The sequence below is a fragment of the Lutra lutra genome, chromosome 6 (genome assembly GCF_902655055.1).
Source record: "Lutra lutra chromosome 6, mLutLut1.2, whole genome shotgun sequence".
In the NCBI taxonomy this organism is placed as follows: domain Eukaryota; kingdom Metazoa; phylum Chordata; class Mammalia; order Carnivora; family Mustelidae; genus Lutra; species Lutra lutra.
This window is the reverse complement of record NC_062283.1, coordinates 53,521,498-53,547,979: the sequence shown is the minus strand read 5'-3', so window position 1 is coordinate 53,547,979 and position 26,482 is coordinate 53,521,498. Positions and strand designations below refer to the sequence as shown.

Genomic DNA, 26,482 nt, shown 5'->3' with positions numbered 1-26,482 from the left:
AATGTCTCAGCCAGAATCCATATCATCCCCCTTTCCCCATCTCAGTGAACTCATCTGTTAGGAACACATTCATATATCCATTCAGAGGCTGAACCTGAACAGTTTCAGGTATATGGTTGGGTATTTCTTTACCTTTTTATTATTTCTCTGTGAGTCTACAGATAGTTTCAGCCCCACTTGTGCCCCTAACCCTGAGTTTGACCTCAGGCAAGTCAATCTACCACTCTGAGTCTCTGTAAAATGAGGAAGGTTCAATTAGCTGATCATTTCTGGCTCTCGTGTTTTATATATTTATATATCTGTGGCTCAAGCGCAGACCATTTCACGCATGAATTAGTGATCATGTCTCCATTTCAGTACTTCGCAGTCAATCTAAAATGTTACCTGAAACTGATATTTTGTCTTTTGCTTTTACTCTATTAGCTTTCTCCTTTAAAATATTTTTTTTAAGGTTTTTACTTTATTTTACTTATTTATTTGACAGAGAGAGAGATCACAAGCAAGCAGAGAGGCAGGCAGAGAGAGAGAAGGAAGCAGGCTCCCCGCTGAGCAGAGAGCCCAATGTGGGGCTCGATCCCAGAACCCTGAGATCACGACCTGAGCCGAAGGCAGAGGCTTTACCCACTGAGCCACCCAGGTGCCCCTAGCTTTCTCCTTTAAACATTCCATTCCATTCATGCATTTCACCTTTTTTTTAGGAGTTTTAAGGTTTTATTCCATTATATGCATATTTTACCTATGCTGTTGCCCGATCTCTTTTGGTTTTTAATCTTGTTTTTCCACAGTAGACACTAACCCTTTTTAGCAACAGCACTCATGTATAAAATTATGCATCTTCCCATACATCAAGCCATATTTGTGTTTTCACTAAACGGTCTTCTTGTTCCAGTGGAACTTCTAGTTCCAGTGAAGGTTTAAGTTCACACCCTTGTCTACCTACAACACCATTCTGGTATTTTTCTCTTCAGGGGAGGAAATATTCAAAATAAAGTCAGGATAAAAGAAAGTTTTAAAATTAATCCCAAAGCTTGTCAATACAAGCTTTTGATATTTTTAAATGTTTTAAAATATGCAATAGAATGTGCCATTTTTACTCCCCACTGATGCTCCCCAGAGGTCCTAGGGTTTGCTCTATCTGTCATGTATATTTCTGAGTGCAGTGAGGGTGTGTTTACGTGCCACCCAAAGAGTCTGTGCTGGATTGATGATTTGAGTCTCATTCATATGAATTCTCTAAGAATGAATATGTCATTAATATGCATTTACAGGGGACTCTCCTAAAGAAAATGGACTTGAGGCTTTGTTTTCATTTTGAAACCAAAGGTTATAGTTTTGTCCAAATTTTTGACTCTGCAGAAATGCTAAGATTTTTGACACAGAAGTGAAGCTAGTGGGGTTAAGGTCTTTAAGCCATCTCATCAAGGACCACATTACTAAGTAGTCTGTATGTAGTTTGAGTATCTAGAGCAGACATCAGCAAACTTTTTCTGTGAAGGACCAAATAGTAAATATTTGAGGCTTTGTAGCTGTCTTAGTCAACTTGAGCTACCGTAATAAAATGCCATATACTGCTGCCTTACATAATAAAAATTAATTTTCTCATGCTGATTAAGTTTCTGGTGAGGGCTCTCTTCCTGGATTTAGATAGCTGCTTTCTTGCTATGTCCTCATGTGGCCTTTCCTCAGGGTGGGTCTGCTGAGACATAGGTCTTCCTCTCCTTACAAAGCCACCAATTCATTTGGTTCAGGGCCCCACTGTTGGGACCTCACTTAAGCTTAATCCTCCCTAAAGACTTTGTCTCCAGGTACAGTCGTATTAAGGGTTAGGGCTTCCTCATACAAATTTTTGGGGGGAGGGAGACGAAATTCAGTCCATAGTAACAGCCCATGTGGTCTCTATCACACTACTCAAACCTGCCCTTGTAATGGGAAAGCAGTCATTGGCAAATACCTGCTAATTATTTACATAATTATTTGTGGGTACTGAAATTCAAATTTTATATCATTTTCATGTGTTGTGAGTTTTATTCTTTTGATTTTTAAAATAATTTAAATATGTAAATAAAACATTCTTAGATTGGCAGTCATACAAAATCAGTTGGCAGGGATAGATGGGTCCCACGGGCCATGGTTTAACACCCTTCAGTTTAGAAAATAGGAGTGATGAGTATTTATTCTCTCAGAGTGGTTCTCTTTAGAGGAAGGCACTGGATGTTTTTTGGATGAAAGACTAATGTAATGCCATTTTCCCCTTCCTTGTGTGTTATAGGTGCTGAAATTTGATGCCTACTTCCAAGAAGATGTTCCTATGTCAACTGAGGAACATTATAGGATTCGTCAAGTGAACATTTACTACTATCTGGAAGATGACAGCATGTCTGTCATGGAACCTGTTGTGGAAAACTCTGGGATCCTTCAAGGCAAGTTAATCAAACGCCAGCGGCTAACCAAGAATGACCAGGGAGACCATTACCATTGGAAAGACCTAAATCGAGGAATAAACATTACAATTTATGGCAAAACTTTCCGCATTGTTGACTGTGACCGATTCACACAGGTATAGTATACATTTCCTGAAATTGTCGTGTCTGAGGCATCATTCTAATTTACAGAAGGATATGTTTCATTTATAAGGGTAAGAGGGGGGCGCCTGGGTGGCTCAGCCAGTTAAGCATCTGCCTTGGGCTCAGGTCATGATCTTGGGGTCCTGGGATCCAGCCCTGTGTGGGACTCCCTGCTTGGTGGGCAGTCTGCTTGTCCCTTTCCCTCCCACCCCTGCTTGTGCTCTCTCCCTCTCAAATAAACAAATAAAATCTTTTAAAAAGAGAAGAAAAATATAAGGGTAAGAGGAGGACACTGGTAATCTGTCCTGTATGGATTATTATGTAGGTTAATGAGGTGTTTGTGTGTGCATTGCTGTGTGTCAACACAGTGTAGTGACATCATTTTTTTCACAATGATATGGATACATATCCATTCAAATAAAATTAAACTTGCACCATAGCTGAATCATTTGATAAGAAACCAGTTCCCATGCCAGTTCACGTGGAGAATAGGGGAGGTACACCCTTGATGGGATAGAAATATGAAAGAGGAATTGGATGATTTATCTGAAGTTTGAGTTACAAAAGTAATATTACCTTTATTAGCAGTTATGAGCCCAACATTTTTTGTGCAACTCATATTTTTCCTGTAAATCATACTTGCTATATTTGGGAGAAACTTGCTATCTAAAGATTTCTGGAAATAAAACAATTTTTAAAGGAGAATGCTTGTTTATATCAAGAAGAATTCTTCATTTCCTCTATTTCATAAGTATAGATTTTTGATACATTTTTAAAAAGTTATGTGTACATATATAGACTCAGGAGAATCCTTTCTTTAGCACAAAATGTAGGTATTAGAAAGTCAGTTCTGAATTTTCTGAATTTGTCTTAGTTTAAACAATTTCTAGAAGCAAAGATATGTTTCTGTGTATTTTGTGCCTTTAATCCCATGTTACCAAATGCCACATGTGATTAATCTTTACCACGCACTGAGTTCCTGTGAATTCACTCATTTATGCTTTACATTTAATAATTTATTTAGCAAATACTTACTGGGTGCCTGCTCTGTGCCAGGCATGGTTCTAGGTGCCAAATACATAGACTTGCCCTTATAAAGGCTATTACATTCTGACTGGAGGAGACAAAAATAAGCAGACAAGTATGTAACATGTCAGATGCTGCTTAGAGCTGCAGAAGAAACTAGAGCAGAGAAGAGGGAAGGGGAAGCAGAGGGAACTTCTGTGTAAAGAGGCTGGTCAGGAAGGCCTCACTGATAGGATGACAGATGAACAGGGCGCCTGGGTGGCTCAGTCATTAAGGTCTGCCTTCGGCTCAGGTCATGATCCCTGGCTTCTGGGTCGAGCCTGCACTGGGCTCCCTGCTCAGCAGGAAGCCTGCGTCTCCCTCTCCCACTCCCCCTGCCTGTATTCCCTCTATTGCTATGTCTCTCTCTGTCAAATAAATAAATAAAATATTTTTTTTTAAGATTTTATTTATTTATTTGACAGACAGAGATCACAAGTAGGCAGAGAGGCAGGCAGAGAGAGAGAGGAGGAAGCAGGATCCCTGCTGAGCAGGGAGCCCGATGTGGGGCTCGATCCCAGGATCCTGGGATCATGACCTGAGCCGAAGGCAGAGGCTTTAACCCACTGAGCCACCCAGGCGCTCCCAAATAAATAAAATCTTAAAAAAAAAAAAAAAAAAAAAAAAGATGGCAGAGGAACAGAAACCTCAAGGAAGTGAAGGAAGGAGCCCTGGCATCCATGTCATCCCAAAGCAACAGTGAAAAACAGTGCAGAAGGTAGAGGTGCTCGACCATCTTTGGAAAAACAGATTTTTCTCTCTCATTTTTTAGGTTTTTGAGGTCCTTTTTTTCATAGGCAGTTTCAGAATTGTACCTATACTGAGGAATTATAAAATGTTATTTAAATTTCAGGTACTGTGATAATTTTTACAGTTGTCTCTTTATGAACAATTTGAATATCAGCAGTTCATTGCTGAGCAGTGAGTCAACTCTCCTAAAGAGAGACACTTAACCGGCTGAGTCACCCAGGTGCCCCAACTCTCATTGTTGATGGTCGTTCTGTTCTAGGAAGTCACCACGAGCCCTTAATCATTAGCAACTACGGATCCCTCGCTCCTAGGAGAAATACGGAGTTAGGCTTCTATAACCTTCTTTAATGCGTGTTTCTGTTTAAAGATGCCATGTTTAAAATATTCTGTTGATTCATGAACATTAACTTATGGTGGCAGCACTGGGGCTCATGCCTGAGGGGAGCGTAGCTCACACATGGACTTTCTCCTGAAGGAACGTCACTGCCACCTCTGTGTGTGAGTGTTGCTAAAAAGTACATAACATAAACTTGACCCTTAGATCTAGACTTTATTACCAGTAGTGTAGCAGGTGTGAATCCTACCCCACATATGCAGGCGTGTGGGAAATACTGTTTTGTGTTTTAAAAAATAAAACCTACTTGAGCTGCCATCTAACTGGGCTGCTGTTTCTGTTCACCCTCAGCTTTGCCCAAAATTCCAAGCCCTAAGAACAACAAGATGGCACACCCAGGCCTGCTGGGGTCATACAGGCAGGGTCCATAGGCTGTCTGTGAGCAAGGGCACCTCCTGGATGCTTTGATGCTAGGTCAGATACTGAGACCCCAAATGCCTGAGACTGATGTGCCTGACCAGCTGCATGTGTGCTCTGAGCATCCCTAAGCACATGCGTGGGGTCTTGCTCTTCTGAGACCCATCAACTTCTGTCTGTTTTCCAGTCTGGGAGAATTTCCCCCCTTTTCTCTCCTTGCCTTCAAAGACATTCCCTTCTCTCCCATCCTTTTGAGATACCTCAGAATAATCTCTTCAAAGAGTTTAGGCCTTTCCTAAGAGATAGGAAGAATAGTCAACTTCAGGAAGCTTCTGCATTCCTGCCCAAATCCCTAAGGTAAGGTTAAAAGAGGGCCTGGTCTGTTGAAAGCAACAGAAAAGAGTAAAAATCCCATTAAATACCTCAATCAATAATCCTGCTACACTAATACATCATTTCAAGGGAGAGGAGAATAGTGTTATCTCCAGCTCAGTAGTTTTAATAGACATTGAGATCACAGTGTTTTAATATTGAAAGATATTGGAGACTGTTCAGTGAAACTTTAAATACTAAGGTTACAAGCTAGTTAGCAGCAGAGCTAATATTAGAACCCAAATATTTTGGTTCTGGGTCCTGTATATTTTCTATTGAATTGTCCAAAAGCACATGACACAATTCCCAAAAGAAACCCATATTTCAGATTAATTTCTAATTCCAGAATGTAAACAGATCCCATGCCATTGTTCTTTTCTGATTACTAAAAATTATACAGCTTATTGTCCTGCTTTTATGAAGAAGAAATGCCAACTTGTATTAAAAGATATAGTTCCAGAAAATATTATATTTACTTAAAATTAGCAAATCAAACAAGATCATGTTAAGTTCAGATGCTTTCCTTAACTTTATCTGGTGAGATTTGGGTATTTGGTTTGTCTCTCCTATTTTGCTATAGTTATTTTCTGGTCTAAAATAACCAGTGATTCTTTTCCTTCTTAGAGGCGGGTGGAGATGGGGACTTAATCAGATAATTGGTTTTGGTGAGTTGGAAAGTTGGGAATTTGATTTCAGCTTAACTTTGCCATTGTGTAGCTTGCCCCCATATCTGATATGAATTACATATTATTTGAAACTGTGGTTGGGTTTCAGATGTGTGTATGTAAGCAACCTCAGGACTTACTCTGTTGTTGGGCATCTAACTAAATTTCATTGATCTAAATTCATATTTGGAGCCAGTTACCTTATTATCATGTCTTCCAGTTAACTTAGCATATTGCCTAGAAGCTTTATAATACTTATCAGTAATTGCCAATTGTTATCTGCATCACAGTGTTGGGTCAGTTGGAGGCTTAGTGCAGCTAAGATTTGCCTCACACTGAAGTTAATGATTAATTTGGAAAATGGCATAGAAATGATTATTATGCTTCTCTTTATACCATCAGTTATTACTTATAGAAGCTTCAAGAAAGATGATCATTATTACTTTTGCATGATATAGGTATTTTTGGAAAGTCAAGGAATTGAATTAAATCCCCCGGAGAAGATGGCTCTTGATCCTTACACTGAACTCCGGAAACAGCCTCTTCGTAAGTATGTCACCCCATCGGATTTTGACCAACTGAAGCAGTTTCTCACCTTTGACAAACAAGTAAGTAACTAAGCACGTCAGTGGCTTTGCTCATCTCCAAATGTTATGCATGTTTATTAGCCAACTGTTCTGGTAGATGTGTGTTTTAAAACGTTACATCTGTAATTTAGCCATTTGGAGACAATGCTATCTTTCTGGTTTCATCCAGAGTCAGAGGTACAGGAATGTCCAAGTTTTGTATTAGAGACCGAGACGCAAAGATGTTATGGAGTTAAGTCCTAGGAGTTCCACCAAACTTTTCAATCTTAAAGCAATTCCTGAGCTATGTCTGCTTCCCACTTTACATTTCCAACCGACTGCTTCTTTTCCCAAATAGGAGTTCATTTTATAAGCTTCTTTGGGAAACTGTAACTGATTTATTGGGAAATTTCAAAGCTATTTCATATAGGTAGGTTTCTAATGATAAAATAGTAATTTCACAGAAATCCCATCGCAGATGCTTTCTTGTTAAATTTTATATGAATGTCTGAGTACAGAGGAGTCTAGGTATTTTCCAGCTTTGTTCCAGCCATCCTATCCTCCCCACTGTGGGTTGGTGTGTGGGGGCAGATTTGGTCTTCTCCTTTCTGTACAAAAGATGGGGAGATCATCATCAGTGCTTCTTTGCTGCAGGTGTTCTCTCAGAAATGTAATTCCTTTCAGTTCAGAAAAATTTGCCTAGACTAACATCTTCTTTTAAGGACATTCTATATATCAATCATATATCTGTTATTCTTTTGTCCTTAAAGATTGTGTTGTTGATACTGTTACTAGAAGAGGTATGTTGATGGATAAAAAGGACTGATTAATAAATGAAAATTCTTTCAATACTAATTACATATAAACTGTTCACATATATCTTTATTAATAAATATAAGCCCCTGTATAAAACATGCTGCTCTTTTTTCTCTTGTTTTGTTGTTGTTGTTGTTGCTGTTCTTTATTGAGGTATAATTGATGTATATTATATTAGCTTCAGGTATATAACATAGTGATTTGACAATTGGATACATTTCAAAGTTATCACCACAATAAGTCTAGTTACCATCTGTCATATTACAACGTTAATATAATATTATTGACTATATTCCCCATTCTGTACATTACGTTCCCATGACTTATTTATTTATTTATTTATTTATTTATTTTTATTTGAAAATGACTTATTTATTTTATAACTGGAAGTTTGTACTTAATCTCCTTCACCTACTCCACCCATTCCCCCACCACCTGCACCCCAAGCTCCCTACCCTCTGGCAACCACCAGTCTGTTCTCCATATCTATGAGCTGGGTTTAGTTTTGTTGTTTTTTAGATTCCACATATAAGTGACATTAAGCAATATTTGTCTTTCTCTGTTTGACTTGTTTCATTTAGCATAATACCCTCAAAGTTCATCCATGTTTTTGCAAAGGGCAAGACTTCATTCTTTCATATGGCTGAGGAATATTCCATTGTATATATAAACCACATCTTTCTCCATTAATCCTTTGGTGGACAGGTTATTCCCAAATCTTGGCTATTATAAAAAATGCTGCAATGAACATGTGGTGCTTATATCTTTTTGTATTAGTGTTTCATTTTCTTTGGAGGCTACCTAGTAGTGGAATTACTGGATCATATGGTATTTCTATTTTTAATTTTCTGAGGCACCTCATACTGTTTTCCATAGTGGTCGCACCAGTTTACATTCCTACAACAGTGTACGAGGGTTCCTTTTTCTCCAGCCAGCACTTGTTATTTCTTGTCTTTTGGATGATAGCCATTCTAACAAGTGTAAGTTGATATCTCATTGGTGTTTTGGTTTGCATTTCTCTGATGATTAATAATGTTGAGCATCTTTTCATGTGCCTGTTGGCCATTTGTGTCTTCTTTGGAAGAATAACTATTCAGATCCTCTGCCAATTTTTTTTTAAGACCAGAATTTGTGGGTTTTTTTTTTGTTGTTATTGAGTTATAGGAGTTCTTTATATATTTTGGATGTTAATTCCTTCCATATCAAATATAATTTGCAAATATCTTCTCCCTTTCAGTAGGCTACCTTTTCACTTTGTTGTTAGTTTTCTTCATTGTATAGAAGCTTTTTAGTTTGATGTAGTCTCATTTGTTTATTTTTGTTTTTGTTTCCCTTGCCTTTGGAGTCACATCTAAAGAAACATGGCTCAGATCAATGTCAACAAGCTTACTGCCTATGTTTTCTCCTAGGAGTTTTATGGCTTCAGATCTTTAATCTATTTGGAGTTTATTTTTGTGTATGGTGGTCTATGAGAAAGTGGTCTAGTTTCATTCTTTTGCATGTAGCTGTCCACAGTTTTCCCTGCACCATTTATTGAAGAGACTATCTTTCTCCATTGTATATTCTTGCCTCATTTTTCATAAATTAATTGACCATAGAAGTGTGAGTTTGTTTCTGGGCTGTCACTTCTGTTCTGTTGATCTATGTGTCTATTCTTACACCAATACCATACTGTTTTGATTACTATAGTGTTGTAGTATAGTTTGAGATCAGGGAACATGATACTTCTGCCTCTGTTCTTTCTCAAGAGTTTTTTGGGCTATTCAGGGTCTTTTCTGGTTCCACACAAATTTTAGGATTCTTTTCTCTAGTTCTGTGAAAAATACCATTGAAATTTTGATAGGGATTGCATTAAATCTGTAGGTTGCTTTAGTTAGTATGGACATTTTAACAATATTAATTCTTTTACAGTGAGCACAAAATATCTCTCCATTTATTTGTGTCTTCTTCAGTTTCTTTCATCAGTGTCTTATAGTTTCCATTGCTTTTTAAATTCGGCTTCTCTTTCACTGACTAATATTTTGGATGAAAGTGAATTCTGCTTTTTCAGTACAAACTTATAAGCCTGTTATTTAATACTTTCCAGCTGTTGACATCTGGTATATAATTTCAGATGTTTTTGTATCTTTGGTGAATTTTTTTTAAGAGATTACTTCATAGTTTCTTAGCTAATCTTTCCATCATTGTCTGATATATGAATGCCAAAGTACTTAAGTTAATCTCTCCACTTGTAGAATTCTTACTTAAGTCACTACCTTGGGTTCTTCAAAGGTTCTTCGATTCTATGCAATCTGGGATGATACAGACAGCATGTTTGGTGAATGTCGGACCTACATCATTCATTACTATCTTATGGATGACACAGTGGAAATTCGAGAAGTCCATGAACGAAATGATGGGCGAGATCCTTTCCCACTCCTGATGAACCGCCAGCGCATGCCGAAGGTTTTGGTGGAGAATGCAAGTATGTTTATTCAGTTTATCTTCCATAATTGGGACATCTTCTGGATTTCAAAGGAATTACTTAATCGGTATGGTCATTCCCTTTACTCTTGGGAGGTTCTTGCTGTGTTCTTGTAGGTACTCAAAAAATGACTTTCCCATAATTCCCCTCATTGCTTGCCCCACAGACTAGGCTTGCCTCCAAAATGGTCTGGTGGAGATGACTGATACCCAAATCAAAGAAACAACCAAAATAGCAGTGGGAAAGTCATTTAAAGTGCAAAAGAGCAAGGCTTCTGAAGTAAAGCAATTTAATATCAGATTTTTAATGCATTTTTAAAACAATCTTGTTTTCATAAAGCTTACCATTTCCTTATGTTCTTTCCTGACTTTGCTTCTCACCTCAATACTTCCTAAACAGGAAGTTTATATGTGGGATAACTTAAGAATGGAAAAGGCATGTCTGTGACTCATAGAGGTGGGGCCCCACTGTGTCAGCCCCTGCTCTCTTTGCTGGTGTAAAATAACTTAATGACTAGACAGGGAGAATCAAACAAAGTGCACTTGACACCCACTGCCCATCCGTCTTTCTCTGGGATAAGTACACTTACTTTGGTTATTGACTTAGTGGTTTAATAATTTTCTCTTGCAAAATGTCATCTTGGTCACATATGATGACATCTCTCATGTTTGGATGACTGACAGAACTCTGTAAATACTTTTGTTGGTTTTCTTTTTACTCTATTTTTTTGGAACTAGGAGATAAGAAATTTCAGGTATTGTGCAAGAGGTTTGTCTTAGAGGTTATAAACAAGTTGAGGTTAGAGGTTATAAACAAATTGGCAGTCTGAAGGCTAAATTCAATCTGCCTACACATATTGATTTGCCTATATAGTATTTTTCTTAAAAAAATCAGTGTTACTTGAGGGCAAAGAGGTAGAGATTTCTATTATCAGGAGACTAGATAAACAAAATTGGTGAAGGTATATCTTGATAAATAGTAGTAGTTACAAGCAATAACTAAATGTAAAGAAAGCAAATTGATGCACTTAAAAGCGTAGTTTTATGTAGGAAAAAAATGAGATGTACAATGCAATAATAATTATGTAAAGTGGAATACAAACAAGACGATATACATAGTATACACATAAAAAGTTGCATGTTAGAATGGTGGCATGTGTGGTAGAGGAAAATGAGACTGGGGAAAATAAAAGGTAGTAAAGATAGTCCTCACTTTAAAACTAAGAGAATTGGGGCACCTGGGTGGCTCAGTGGGTTAAGCCGCTGCCTTCGGCTCAGGTCATGATCCCAGGTCCTGGGTTCAAGCCCCACATCGGGCTCTCTGCTCAGCAGGGAGCCTGCTTCCTCCTCTCTCTCTGCCTGCCTCTCTGCCTACTTGTGATTTCTCTCTGTCAAATAAATAAATAAAATCTTAAAAAAAAATAAAACTAAGAGAATTAATGGTAAAAATCTCTTTTAGAGAAATGAGAATAATTGCTAACATAGCTCTCATTCTCAGATAGCAGCAACTGGATCTGAGCCCTAGTTCAACATAATCCGGCTGCTGTCGACCGTATTCTTGTACTTGGTCTCCTGTAGAATGCCCTTAGAGTTCTAGGACGCTGAGACTAATGTACTAATTTAGGCCTTCCGGAATGCTTACATGAGCCTGAAATTCCTGCCATCTAGTGCTAACAAACGTTAGATTTACAGAAGATTAAGAGAAAGAATGGGAATTTATTCAGGCATGAAAAAAGTATCACTGAAACTGAACCCCTTGAAATCTCGAGTTCTATGTTTGTCTCTGCTGTATCAATGTAGCCTATGTTTAAAATTTTAAATATATAATCATCCTCTTTTATAACATCCCCAATTTTTTTAAAGTAATCTCTGCACCCAACATGGGGCTTAAACTCACAACCCAAAGATCAAGAGTCTCATACTCTACCAACTGAGCCAGGCAGATGTCCCTATAACTTCTCAAATTTTAATGAAAATTTCATCAAAGTTATGTCAAGAGGCAGCCTGGTGACATATATAGGGTCCTTTTAAGAGATAGGAAACATATCTTTTTGTAAAAGTTATTGTTAGTCAAGCACTCACAGGATAGAAAAGGCTAAGCTTCCATTAGCTGAATAATTCCTTTAACTTGAACTGTGATGTTGAAGAAGTAGCATCTAAATGACTCTCAAAGTCATTTATTTAATCCAGTGGATGATTTTAATTATATTCAATTAAACAAGAGTTAAATATTGCTAAAGGAACTGTTTCTTATTCTAAGTGCTGTGGAGGTTAAAATGAAAGTGTAATTTCAAAAAAAAAAAAAATTGGGGAAAAAAAAAAAGAAAGTGTAATTTCCAGACCTAGAATCTCTGTCCTTCAGTCACTTCTAGTGACTGGGGAGACGAGTCCTATAAATACACAAAGATGTTTAACAATAACACAAGTGTACCAGATCATTTGATTGTATAAGTAGTTATGTCTTGTAGATAGAGCTCAGGAGAAGAGATGTGGCCTAGAAAGACTAAGGAAGGCTTTGTGGGAGAACGGAGATTGGACCCAGATTTAGAGTGGCAGAGAACAAAGAGAAAGTGCATGTTAGAAAAGAACAAGAACAAGGGTTGGGCATTAGGAACAAGTATGTTATGTTTGGGGGCCTCTGAGAGAGTGGCTAGGCAGAGTTTGTGTTGGACAGTAATAGGCAGCTACAGAAGTATCTTCCAGAAGTTCTCTTCTCCAGGACCTTCATTTAAGTAGTTAAGATGAATAAAAATTGCATTTTTATAATGGATGGAGGTAAAGTTTCAAGAACTATAAAACTTCTTTCTTTGTTAAACATAATTGCAGTTTACTAGTATGTGGTAAGTATTGCCCAAAAAAGGTCACCAGATGCCTTCTACTCAGCTGTTGAACCTAAGGTTCTAGGTTCTTAAAGTCTGTTAATTATCCTTCAGACTGGCTTTCCTCCTTTGACCTTGCCTTTCCCTTGCTAAATACAAATGTTAAACAACATCAAAATTGTATACTCTAAATATATAAACTTGTTGTAGTTGATTTTACCTCAATAATGTTGTAAAGATATAAATCCATACTTAGACATGTTATAGTCAAACTTAAGAACACCAAATTCAAAAAGATCATAAAAGCAGCCCCGAAGAACAAGGTTATCCATACAGAACAGCAGCTACAATAACAACAGTTACCAGAAGACAGTGTAATAGTATCTTCAAAGTGCTGAGAAGAATATAGAATTTAATACCTAGAGAAACTGTCTTTGAAGAAGAAAGTGAAATACATTTCCAGGCAAGCAAAACAGATTTTACTAACAAAAGACCCTTACTAGGAAAATTCTAGAGTGTACTTTTAGTAGAAAGAAAATTATTTCAGAAATAAGGTCTGAGATAGTGGTAAAAGAAGTGATTAAAAAAAAAGAAGAGGTTGGGGCGCCTGGGTGGCTCAGTGGGTTGGGCCGCTGCCTTCGGCTCAGGTCATGATCCCAGGTCCTGGGTTCGAGCCCCGCATCGGGCTTTCTGCTCGGCAGGGAGCCTGCTTCCTCCTCTCTCTCTGCCTGCCTCTCTGCTTACTTGTGATTTCTCTCTGTCAAATAAATAAATAAAATCTTTAAAAAAAAAAAAAAGAGGATAATGGCAAAGTGTGGGTACATCTAAATAAACCTTGACTATACAAACTAAAAAAACAATGTTGAATTTGTGGGAGTTAAAAAGTATCAAGATAGAATTGAAATATATTATAACAATGACTTAGGAGGAAGTGATAGGATTAAAAAACAAATTTTGAAAAATATTTTTGAGAACATACTTAAGATACACAGACATAAAAAGGTTAAAAAAGATGTACAAGCAAATAGCAAAAGAAATGGATAAGGCTATATTACTAAAATACCAATAGACATCATGTCATAAAGCATTGCTCGAGATAAAGAAGATCATTACATATTGCAAGAATTGTATTTACCAGGAAAATGTACTAATTCTAAACGTGAATGCAGTTAGTAACATGGCTTCAAAACATGAAAGACAAAAATTTATAGCATTATTATGCAAAGAAAATAGACAAATTCATCAAAATAGTGGGAGTCATTAAAACATTTCTTCTTATAATTGTTAGATCAAAAAGCTAAGTCAATAAGTTCATATATATTATAGGATTTAAGTAATAGAATTGTCAGTATTGATAGAATGAATATGTATATGCATCAACACTGGGAGAATTCCCATTTCTTCAAGCACAAATGGAACACTTATAAAGACTGGTCAGTCTTAATAAATTTTTAATAAAATTTTTAAAGTCTGGACATCTTATACCATATTTTTCTAATTGATTAGAATTAGACACAAGTTAGAATTCAATTTTAGAACTATTCAAAAACTCATGTATTTGGAAATTAATATCAGTTAGATGAAATGAACAAATTTTAATTGAAATTAAATTTTTATTCCAGCATAGTTAATGTGTAGTGTTACATTAGTTTCAGGTGTATAATATAGTGATTCAACACTTAATCAGTGCTCAAGATACATGTACTTTTAATCCCCTTCACGTGTTTTACCCATCCCCCTACCTACCTCCCCTCTGGTCACCATCCATTTGTTCCCTGTAGTTAAGAGTCTGTTTTTTGGTTTGTATCTTTTTTTGTGTGTGAAATGAGCAAAGTTTTAAAAGAATTTATCTTGTCCAAGAAGAAATAAAAAGAAAGAAAAGAAATAAAAACCTTGTCCAAAAGAAATAAAAACCAAATGTCTTTAACCATTAAGGAAATAGAATCACTTAAAAAATTCTCCACAAAGAAATACCAGGTCTAATTTTTCAGTTTTGTCAAATAAAGAACAGTTAATTCTAAGCCTAATACAGATTCACAGTAAAGAACTAATTCATTCATTAAAAAAAGACCAAGAAAACCAAAGACACCATAAGTAAGACTACAGTCATATATGCAAAATAAAATACTTAAATAAAATATCAGTAAATGAAATCCAGCTGTGTATGAAAAAGATAATTGTTAAGTGAGCAAAGGTGAATGGTTCTACAGTATGTGTGCACACATACCCCAGGTCTCCTGGAACATTGTTGACTGTATCCCCCAATGGCCATCACTTCCTGGGGTAATTCAAAGGGGTCTAATAGGATTAGGCATTAGGCAATGGCAGAAGAAACCATTGCTCTATAGGACTTTTAAGATGCATGATTGGGAAAATCATGGTCTTATGGCATGATCAAGGGCTGGAGCTCAAGCCTTTCTGTCTGATGTAACAAAATCTTAGCCTTCTTCCCTATTTTTCCATCTTAGCAATTGTCAGTTAGGAAAATAGTGGCCTATCTCCCAAGCCCCCCATAACTGGAGTTCTGGGGTCAGCTTTGTGGTTACAGCTATGCAGTGTGGTACTTCAACAGAATTGACTATCTTATGGTTTCTATGGTGATGATGCTGCAGGGGATCAGTCTTAAATAAGTCAATCCTTAGTTCTCATAAAACAGTATTCTACCCCCTGCAAAATGCAAGGTTGATTTTACATTTGAAAATCTGTTGAGTGTCCAGATAAACAGTTAAGCATGATCATCTCACTGACCCTGCTTCCTGCCAGAGGACTAGGTCAGACTGTCCTTTTTTTTTTTTTTTTTTTAAGATTTTATTTATTTATTTGACAGACAGAGATCACAAGTAGGCAGAGAGGCAGGCAGAGAGAGAGGAAGGGAAGCAGGCTCCCCGCTGAGCAGAGAACCCGACATGGGGCTCAATCCCAGGACCCTGGGATCATGACCTGAGTCGTTAACCCACTGAGCTACCCAGGTGCCCCTCAGACTGTCCTTCTAGCAGTGACCACAATTGAAATGAAACTATTATTTGTATAATTGTTTAGTATCCGTTGTCCCAAACAGACCGTTTTCTCCATCAAGGCAGAAATTCCACCTATACTGGTAACTGTTATAATCTCAGTATTTAACAGTGAACCTGGTACATGATATATGTGATCATTGAGAATATGTTGGGTGATAGAATAAATGGGTGGAAGGTTGAACTGAATGACTTAGATCCCTCCATTGATCTTGTACTCTATAGAAGGACATTTATTCTTTCCTCCTGTAATGATTTCCCCAAGCATGAAGTTTTGCTAAGATTAGTGATCTGTACTGGTAGTTCAGGCTGAATATGGAAGAGAGACTTCACAAAAACCATCTGAGTATTGTTTCTGTGTCTGTTCAACTGATGGAAATACACAGTCTCATGTGTTGCTGGGAGAGTAGAGGAGACACTTGATTACAGGCAGAGACCGTATGCCCTCAAATTCTCAAGAGTGCCCGGGAACTGTATGTCAGTCTTCCTTCCCATACTCATTCCTTTTCTTTCTTCTCTCCCTGTTACCTTCCGTCAGAGAACTTCCCTCAGTGTGTGTTGGAGATCTCTGATCAAGAGGTGTTGGAATGGTATACTGCCAAAGACTTCATCGTGGGGAAACCACTCACTATCCTCGGGAGAACCTTCTTCATCTATGATTGTGATCCTTTCACTCGACAATATTACAAAGAAAAGTTTGGAATCTCTGATTTACCACGTATTGATGTGAGCAAGAAGGAGCCACCGCCCGTGAAACCGGTAATGGAACACTAGTTCCGAGTGCAGTGTGAGAATTAATCTTTTGATACAGAGGTTTAAGAAAAAGAATGAAAATAGAGTCATGTGAATACCCAATAAAAAACCCATACCCATGGGATGGAGCCCATGGGCAAAGCATAGGATACAGATCACTTTACAGAAGAATTCAGATGTTAATGAACATATGAAAGACCCTCCTCCATGCTCAGTGCAGAGTCTGGCTTCAGATTCTTTCTCCCTCTCCTTCTGCCCCTCCCACTCGTGCTCTCTCTTTCTCTCTCAAAAATGAATAAATAAATCTTTAAAAATAAGAGAAGACCCTCAACTGATAATCAAAGAAAATAGAAAATAATGAGGTCTTGGATCTATTTGATTTAAAAAGACTCACGATATCCAGTGTTTGCCCTGATGTGACAAAGTGGACATTTTCTTCTTTTTTTAAAAAAAGATAGATTAACTAATTAATTAATTTATTTATTTATTTATGTGACAGAAAGAGACATGGTGAGAGAGGGAACACAAGCAGGGAGAGTGGGAGAAGGAGAAGCAGGCTTCCTCCCAAGCAGACAGCCCAATTTGGGGCTCAATGCCAGGACCTTGGGATCATGACCTGAGCTGAAGGTAGACACTTAATGACTGAGCCACCCAGGTGCCCCTCTTTTTTTTTTTTTAATTTTTAAAAATAATCCCTACACCCACTGTCAGTCTCAAACCCACAATCTTGAGACCAAGAGCCACATGCTTTACTGACTGAGCCAGCCAGATACCCCGAACTGGTCATTTTCAGATTCTGTTAATAGGAGAGCCAATAGGAAAAACCTTTTTGGAGGGCAATGTCATCATTTTAATTTTTTCAAAATAAGATATTACCTATCCCTTTATCTCGAAAATGTGGTTTGGGGACCATAAAACAGTATGTGTAAGGATGTGTATTTTAGCATTACTTATAATAAAGTGTAAGGAGATTGGCAGAATAAACTCTAGTACAGTGAGAAGACTGTGTGACTATAAGGCTGGTTAAACAGAAAAAGAGGAAGTCCTTTTTCCTCCAGAAAAGAGGAAGTTTTCTGCAACGTGGAAAACTGTCCATCACATTTGTGAGTGAAAACGTTTATGTGCTATGGCCCTGTTTGTGTAAATTTTTGCATACAGTATCTGCTTACACTTGCCAAAGGGAGTACCTGGAGAGCTGTCCCGCCACACTGTTCACTATAGGGAGTTCCACATGTGAGCATGGGGAGGTGGGGGGGAAGTGTGAGACGACAAAGGACCTTTCTTTTTATACTTTGTGTGCTTTTAATTTCTTTCCTTATACCAAACCTTGTATTACTTTTATAATTTTAAAATTTTGATTAAAAAAGACATCTCTTAAAATTCCAGATTGCTAGGGCGTTTCACTGTTCCCTGCCTATTTATTTGACCCTTTTACTTAAAAACTAATGGGGAGCAAACAGAAGCTGATTAATGAGTATGTTGGAAAATGGCTTTCTTTCATTGCCACGTTGCTTTCCTTAGAATTATACTGAACCCAGAAATCTGGTCCTGTGTACCACAGAGTCCACTCTGATCTAAGAGTAAGGTCGTGGTGCTTCTCAGTGCACCCACACAGTAATCGGATAGACTTGAGCCTTCGGAGGGATTCAGCCACGTATTTTAGAAATTCAAAGAAGAATTGCATGTGGAGGCGCCTGGGTGGCTCACTCAGTTGAGCGACTAACTCTTGATTTCAGCTTAAGTCATGATTTCAGGGTCATGGGATGGAGCCCCACTCAGAGCTCTCCACTGAGCATGAGTCTGCTTGAGATTCTCTCTCCCCACCCCAACACACACTTGCATGTTCTTTCTCTCTCTCTCAAAAAACAAAAAACAAAAAAACAAAAAAACAAAAACAAAAAAAGAATCTCATGTGTTAAAAATGACACATTATCCAGCAAATTCAAGAAGTATGTGATGTGTTAAGATAGCACCGAATCACAGCCTGCAAGCGCTGGTGCCTGTCCCACACCTTTGGGTCCGGAGCAATGCATCCAGCCTCTTTGGTCTGTGGCCTGTGTATGAAATTGGGTATTAATACCTGCAGCCTGTCTTTATATATATTAACCCTCTGTGTGTAAAATAAGATCATGGCCCTTTCTTCTCAAAAGAAAGATGTGAATGGAAGGATGAAATTACAGAATTCCTCCAGCACAGAAAGAATTTGAGAGGAAGGTGCTCAGAGGCTTCCCTCCCTATTTCAAAATTCTTTAGCCTCTATTGCCAAGCCCCAGCCGGGCTCATAATGTGTTGGTACAGAAGCAGAGGAAGTGTGGATCCCACCACTGTGTACTCCTGCCTGGCCTCTAGAGTAACTCAAATGCTCAGGGTGTGGCGTCTCACCCAGGATCCCTCTGTCCATGGCAACTTGTATGTGCATTGAGTCGTGGTTTCGCATGTAGAGCGAGTTAGATCGTTGTGCATCTGCTGGAGGCACCAGTCATCTTTCCGCCATGATGGTCACATTACGGCCCAGGAGGTGGGCGAAGAGGCAGTGTTCCAGGCACTACACCTTGGGTGAGCGGAGTAGTCACAGGCTTTTGAGAGAGTACCAGTCACAGATGGACTGTATAGACTAATCTGTCAACATGCTTCAATACAACATATGAAAAGATTTGGGGAAAGTATCTATATGTGAAAAGTGTGGAATAAGCCAACTTTGCTGAGAACGCCTAGTAAAAAGGAGTCAAAGGAAAAGAACTCTTCTGCAGTCCACACCGAGGAGAGGAAAACGGCTGCTGAACTCAAGTTTTTAGACCAAGAAATCCTACCAGATTAGAGTGATGCTTTCAGCTCTTCCTGAGGCCTGAATGAAAAATAAAAGTTCATCCTGTACTTTCACACTAACTCACCAAATAACCGTCATAGCACAAGTTTGGTTTCTTAAGTTTGCTCCTTTGCTACGAGAGTCCTAAGTGGACAAGGAGTCTGAGTTCTCAGTAAAGAATGGCTGTTGTCCCTGTTTTGTGCAGCTAACGTCTAGAAATATGGAGATAAATAGGGAAATAGTAGCATGAACCAAGTCCTGCCCTCCTCCACGCACGCACGCAACACGCACACACCCTAGAGCAAAGAAGTCACAGATACTTGGGCTTGTCCACAGTAGGATGACCACAAGGGTCAGGATTAGGACCAGGAGTAGGGCCAGGTCCTGCTTTGGCGGTAAGGGGTCAGTGGATATCAGCAACTCACGAGTCCCCCCTTAACCATAGTTTTGCTTTCCATGGTTTCAGTTACCCATGGGCAACCGTGGTCTGGAAGCAGATGAACCTCCTCCTGATGTATCATCAGGAGGCCAACAGTAGCCTCACACTATGTCACAACACTATGTCATTCACCTCACTTCATCTCATCACGTAGGCATTTTGTCATCTTATGTCATCACAAGAAGGGGGAGTGCTATACAGTAAGATATTTTGAGAGAGAGCCCACATTCACGTAACTTTTATTACAGTATGTTATAATTGTTCTATTTTATTAGTTATCATTGTTAATCTCTTACCGGGTCTAATTTATAAGTTGAATTTTATCAAAAGTATGTCTGGGAAAAAGCATAGTAAATATAGGGTTCAGTCATCCACTGGAGGTCTTGGACCTTTTGCCCTCTGGGTAAGGGGGACTGCTGAACTTTCCTTTCACCTTGAGGGTTACTCTAGCATCCTCAGTCACTCCTATGAGCAGGGATCATGATGTAAAGTTTACATATAAAAAGGAATGGAAGATGCCATGTTTTATTTTCTGACTACAGTACATTTGCATATATAGAAATTGCTTTTGAATAAGTGTCTTCTAGATTTCTAAAAAAGAAACTTAGCTACCTTTAGTGTAATTTTAGCACAAATTTTTCCTTTAATATAATTTAATACTTTACTTCTTGTATTTCTCCAGGAGCTACCTCCCTATAACGGTTATGGACTCATTGAAGACTCTGCTCAGAATTGCTTTGTTCTCATTCCAAAGGCTCCGAAAAAAGATGTTATTAGAATGCTGGTGAACGATAACAAGGTGCTTCGTTATTTGGCTGCACTGGTGAGGATGACTTCCATGTAGTAAGATTCTGTTCTGTCTCAGCACTGTGCCCAGTTGTCCTTTCCATCTGGAAAGATGTAGAGTAACAGGTGTCAGAGTTGTGTGTTATTTAAACAGGCAGGCGACCCAGTCCCCAGCCTTTGGGCAGGTTGGAGAGTATTAGTGGTAGTGCCCTGATCCAAGACCTAGCTCTAGTCCTAGCTCCTGTAAACCTCATTCTTAGACCAGTAATCTCTCTCTACTACCCCTCAAATCTTGACTGACCTTCTTGCCTTTTTTATTAAGTAATTATGAAAGCCTGACAGAGTCAAATTATTTGTGTACTTGTGTGCAATAGAGTGTACTGTGATTTCCTTGAGGGTAGGGCCCATATCTTACTACTTTTTATCATTACTTGTGATATCTAGCTTGATGTATTTTATATTTCTTAAATGTAATGGAATTCTACCAATTTAATAGATACTGCCTTTGAAAGGTCATATGGCTAGTGGATTAAGAGCATGAGTTTGGAAACAGACATAAATTTAAATCCTGAATATTCTACTATTGGCTGAGTTACCTGAGGAGAATTACTGATAGGAATTCGAAGGGTAATATCTTTAAAAATGGAAAATATACAAAAATAGGAAAATCAGCATTTTATTTAGAAATATGGATATAGATAGAAATTGAAATAAGTTACTTCTGGGAATAGGAATTGGAAGTGTGGGAGAGGGGCCAAGTGATTTTTCAAACTGTGTGCGTATATTTGGAAAAATAAATATTAAATCAAGACATAGTTGACTACTATATTTTAGGAAGATCTTAAACAAAGCTTTAAATAAAAAGGGAGTTCTAGCAAACTCTAGGCCAACTAGCATACTCCATACCATAAAAATTCTGATTAATGAATATTTTTACATTATTAACAAGTTCTCTCAGTTGGGAGGACTTTCTAGGTTCTGTCAGCATTCTGTTTCTTGACCTGGGCAGTGGTTCCATGAGTGTTCACTTAATGAAAATTCTTTGAACTGTACATTTTAGTTTTATGCAGTTTTTCTTTATGTGTGTTATAGTTCACAGTGAAAAGTATATATATATATATATAGAATAAAATATGCTAAGCCCAGACAGGGGGTTGGGGCCTAAGTGAAAATATGGCTAGTGATAAATCTGGGCCTCAGGGTGGAGTGCCAGTGGAGGGATTGCAGGAAGCTCGAGAAGAATGTAAGAACGTGACTTGAACAGTGGTCTCCACAGCAGCAGGCTTGGCCTCCCAAGAAGCCTGCAGATAGCTTATACTCCATGGATCCTGTGAAGAAAATACTCCAGCCTCTGCTCATAATTTATCAGGAATGCACCTATTTTATAGTTCCTGATATTTTTATATGGACTTTGTAGGGCATAGAACATGTGTATGTAGAAGAATAGATGTTGAATTATTCATCACGCACTTAACAAATATTACAGAACAGACTTTGGACTTGGCATAGTTCTGGGCATTGAGAGTACAGTGGAAAACAAGACAGACCAATCTCTGGCCTCGCGGAGCTTACATTCCAGTTGAGGATATTCGGGTCGAGTAAATACATCATCAAAGAACAAGCAGTAAACATGCTGTACAAAGTAAAGCAGGAGACAGAGTGACGGCAAGGGGCTCATTTAACGGGAAAATAAGGCAAATGGAGGGGAGAGGGCACACAACTGAGTGGAGACCCGAATGAAGGACTGAGGGGGCCATTCAGCTGCATGTCTGTGGGAACTGCAATTCATGCAGGGGCAGTGCACAGGGAATGGAGGGCAGAGAGACAGGAAGGAAGATGGGATCAGGCACCCACTCACAGCTTTGCAGCCAGTGGCCTAACAGGGCCAGTGGGCTAGAGCTGTGGGAGTAGTCACCCATGGTGCAGGTAACAAGGAGTGTAGGTAACAGGTCTGCAGACAATTTAAAGATAAACCCCAAAGTTGATGTGCTTCTTACTCTCATTGTGTGCCTGTAATTCTAAATATCGGCAACACAATACCCATCCTCAAAGAGACCATGCCTCCGTAAGGTAGAATTTCAGTTACTACATGTGGAGGAGAGGAAGGCGATAACAAATTACCATTAAGCACCCTCCACAGCAATAATTGTTGCAGAAAAGATCCATCAGTGGACGCTAAAACTACTGGAAAACATTTGAGGAGAAACAGAATTTTCATCATTTCAATGTGTGTTTCTTAAGATAAAATATTTATCAACTACAAAGGGGAAGGTGGTAATTTTTAAAGGGAGAAACCCAGAATTTATCTTCTACCCACATGACCAAGGTCAACATCACCAATAATGAGATCCATCAATATCACAAACTCCTTGGTGTACTTTGAGAACGACAAGAAATTTTTTTCTGTGGTATTTTTGCCAAAGATGTAAAAATGAGATGCACAAGGGACATTCAACATTAATCTTCAAAAGTGTCAAGGTCATGAAAGGACAAGGACAGAATGAGGAACTGTCACAGATTAGAGGAGATCAAAGAGAAAGAACAACTTAACACAATGTGAGATCCTGTGTAGGATCCTAAGTCAAAAAAAACATACATGAAAAACAGGTAAAATTTGAATAAGAACTGTGATTTATTTAATACTATTATGCCCTTACCATTTACCATTCCTATGGTAACATTACTCTGGGTCTGGTAATTGTACAGTGACTATGTCAGATGCTAAGTTGTGAGGAGTATTTGAAAATTCTCTTATTGTTCATGCAACTTTACACTTAGTTCTAAATAAAAACATAAAGAATTTTTTTTAACTTTTAAAATACTCCTGCCAGGGTGAACCATTGTCCCTCCCTTTCCACCCCATTGGTACAGCCCTGCCCACCTCCGTGCTCAGAATTTCATATTTTATTTAGTGTGATGAGAATCCTCTGGAGGTTTGAGAACAGAGGAGTGATGTGATTTGATTTTTATTAACTATATTGTGGATGTTTTTTTAACAGTTTTTTATTGTTAGAATGTCTAATCAAAAAAGTTTGGAGACTGTTAGATTAGGGAATGGTATGAGGAAATTATTTGACTAAGAGGAAACCCAGTGACTTTCTTTGATAAATTATTATACAAGAAATTCCATGTTGTAAATGAAAAGATATGTGCTGAAGTTGCAAGTTGAGGAGACTTTAGTCAAGAATAAGCATGTCTGTATTTAGACTTGTTCAATCTGGAATTGGTTTCTTAGGGTTATGTGATCACTCTCAGTGATTTATGTAGAACAGTCTTATCTACAAGATAGTTTCTCAGAATCAATTTCAACTCTATGACATGTATTGCTCATTCTTCTTTCTTAAATTTTCTTTTAAAAATTATATATAAAAATAGATTTGTTTAAAGAACTAAACTTGCATAATCATCTTAGTGTCTATGAAACTGGACATGTCAGCCAAGAGGTCTCAAACTGTGGGCAGCCTGTGGGCAGAATGTAGCCCACATGTTTTGTTTGGTGCACACAGAGCTTTAAAAGAGTTCAGATCAACATTTTAAAATCAGGGTGGTTTTTTTTTCCAGGTTTTTACTTAAATTCCAGTTAGTTAACACACAGTGTAATATTAGTTTCAGGTATAGAATTTCGTGATTCATCACTTACATACAACACTGGTTTTCTGTCTTCCCTTGAGAAATGGGAAGATCCCCAACATTGGGCTTACATTTGCACAAGACAGCAACCAGTCAGAGTTGAGTTGAGGTAGCCTCCTTTAGATGAGGCATGTCTTTTCCAGGCCACCACAGTCTCCCCAAACCCCCGCCCAGTACTGTTCCCTTACATTATACTTTGTATATTGGGTTTATATTATATTTTATTATTTTTTTTATTATTTTTTTTAAAGATTTTATCTATTTATTTGACAGAGAGAAATCACAAGTAAGCAGAGAGGCAGGCAGAGAGAGAGGAGGAAGCAGGCTCCCTGCTGAGCAGAAAGCCCGATGTGGGGCTCGAACCCAGGACCTGGGATCATGACCTGAGCCGAAGGCAGCGGCTTAACCCACTGAGCCACCCAGGCGCCCCTATTTTATTATTTTTAAAAGATTTTTGACAGAGAGAGAAAGAGAGAGAGAGCACAAGCAGGGGGAGTGGCAGGCAAGGGAGAGGAAGAAGCAGGCTTCCCGCTGAGCAGGGAGTCCAATGTGGGGCTTGATCTGACCTGAGCCAAAGGCAGATGCTTAACCAACTGAGCCACCCAGTTTATATTTGATACCTAGTCCTGTAGACACTTAAGTTTTGAACATCTTGTACCTTCATAATAACTTCCTTTCTTTTCCTGCCTAGGAATCTCCCATCCCAGAAGACAAAGGCCGCCGATTTGTCTTCTCTTATTTTCTTGCCAGTGACATGATCAGTATCTTTGAGCCACCCGTCCGCAATTCTGGCATTATTGGGGGCAAGTACCTTGGCAGAACTAAAGTTCTTAAACCATCCTCGACCACAGAAAACCCCATCTACTATGGCCCGACTGACTTCTACATTGGTGCTGTGATTGAAGGTAGGTGTAAGCACAGCTTAGCCTTTCCTACCGGCCAAGTGAATGGGTTCTTCTTAGTGGGAATTTAATTCCTTTAACTGGTAAGAGAGAGTTAGACTGCATTCGACCTGAACTAATATCCTTGTATATGTGATACAGTGTCTTGATTTCCTTATGTGTCAGTTAAACTGTAAGTTGGTCACATTCATGGGCCATAGGTGTAGAGCCCAAGCTTCCTGAACACTGAGCAAACTATTGCATATTTGTTTAGAGAACTATGGAAAGTTCATTCATCTAGGTCACAGACCTATCTGTGACCTTGTCATTAGATCAGTCTTGTTTTACCCCTAACAGAAGGATTAGAACCATAACCAAGCTAAGTGTATTTCTACCCTCTCCCCAGTGTTTGGCCACCGGTTCGTCATCCTTGACACAGACGACTATGTTTTGAAGTACATGGAGAGCAATGCTGCCCAGTATTCACCAGAAGCACTCTTGTCCATCCAGAACCGTGTTCAAAAGCAAGAAGCTCCTGCGACAGAATTGGAAAAGTATGTTTGACCATCCAAGGTCCAGTTTGGCTTTGATACTTATAAGGTATTTAGGAAGTAGTTCTTGATAAAATGAACAGGTAACCACATTTTAGATTTCAGATTTCCCTCACCAAATGGGAGTTATTACACATACGCAGAAGGTTCTCTGGGTCCGTTTTTAATAACTAGTAACTTAGAACTTTTTCAACTTCATAGGCCATACACCTATGTCCCATGAATGTGACCATTTATCTAGCAAATAATTATTGAATGCCTAATATGTATCAGATACTATCACTAGGCCCTTGGACTTTTATTAGTCGACAGAATAGACAAGAAGTTGCTGCTCTCATGGAGTTGACCTCCTAAGTGGTAGGAGAGGGAGACAACCAATAAAGAACACAAGTAAATCATACAGTACATGAGGGGATGAATACTATGGAAAGTGGAGAACGATAAGAGTGATAAAGATTTCTGGAGGGTGATGGTAGGTAACAGTTGATGTGGGGAGCCAGGTACACCTTGAAAAGGTGACAGTGAGCAAACACTTGAAAGAAAAGGAGTCAGGCATGTGGCTATTTGGAGGAGGAGCTTTCCAGGAAGAGGGACTGGTGAGTGTGAAGCCCCAGCCTGCCCAGAGTTCTAGAAAGCAGCAGGCTGGTAAGAGCCGCAAGAGTGAGGGAGTGAGAGGAAGAGGAGGAGGTGGGATTATACTGTAGCCCCGTAAGATGGAGTTAGATCCTCTAGGACCCACTGGGTCTTTGGAAAGATGTTGACTTTTCTCTGAATAAAATGGAGAGCCACTG

At 38.6% G+C, this 26,482-nt stretch overlaps 1 protein-coding gene across 1 annotated transcript in view; it reads left to right on the top strand.

Annotated features, from left to right (window-relative positions):
* The window catches only part of EFHC1 (EF-hand domain containing 1), a 61,242-nt gene that overhangs the window by 10,224 nt on the left and 24,536 nt on the right, over positions 1-26,482 (top strand). The window contains exons 3-9 of the mRNA XM_047732476.1: positions 2,270-2,557; positions 6,626-6,775; positions 9,821-10,013; positions 16,384-16,604; positions 20,526-20,666; positions 24,951-25,164; positions 25,547-25,694. Coding sequence (XP_047588432.1) covers positions 2,270-2,557; positions 6,626-6,775; positions 9,821-10,013; positions 16,384-16,604; positions 20,526-20,666; positions 24,951-25,164; positions 25,547-25,694 — 1,355 coding nt within the window. The remainder of the gene's footprint in view (positions 1-2,269; positions 2,558-6,625; positions 6,776-9,820; positions 10,014-16,383; positions 16,605-20,525; positions 20,667-24,950; positions 25,165-25,546; positions 25,695-26,482) is intronic.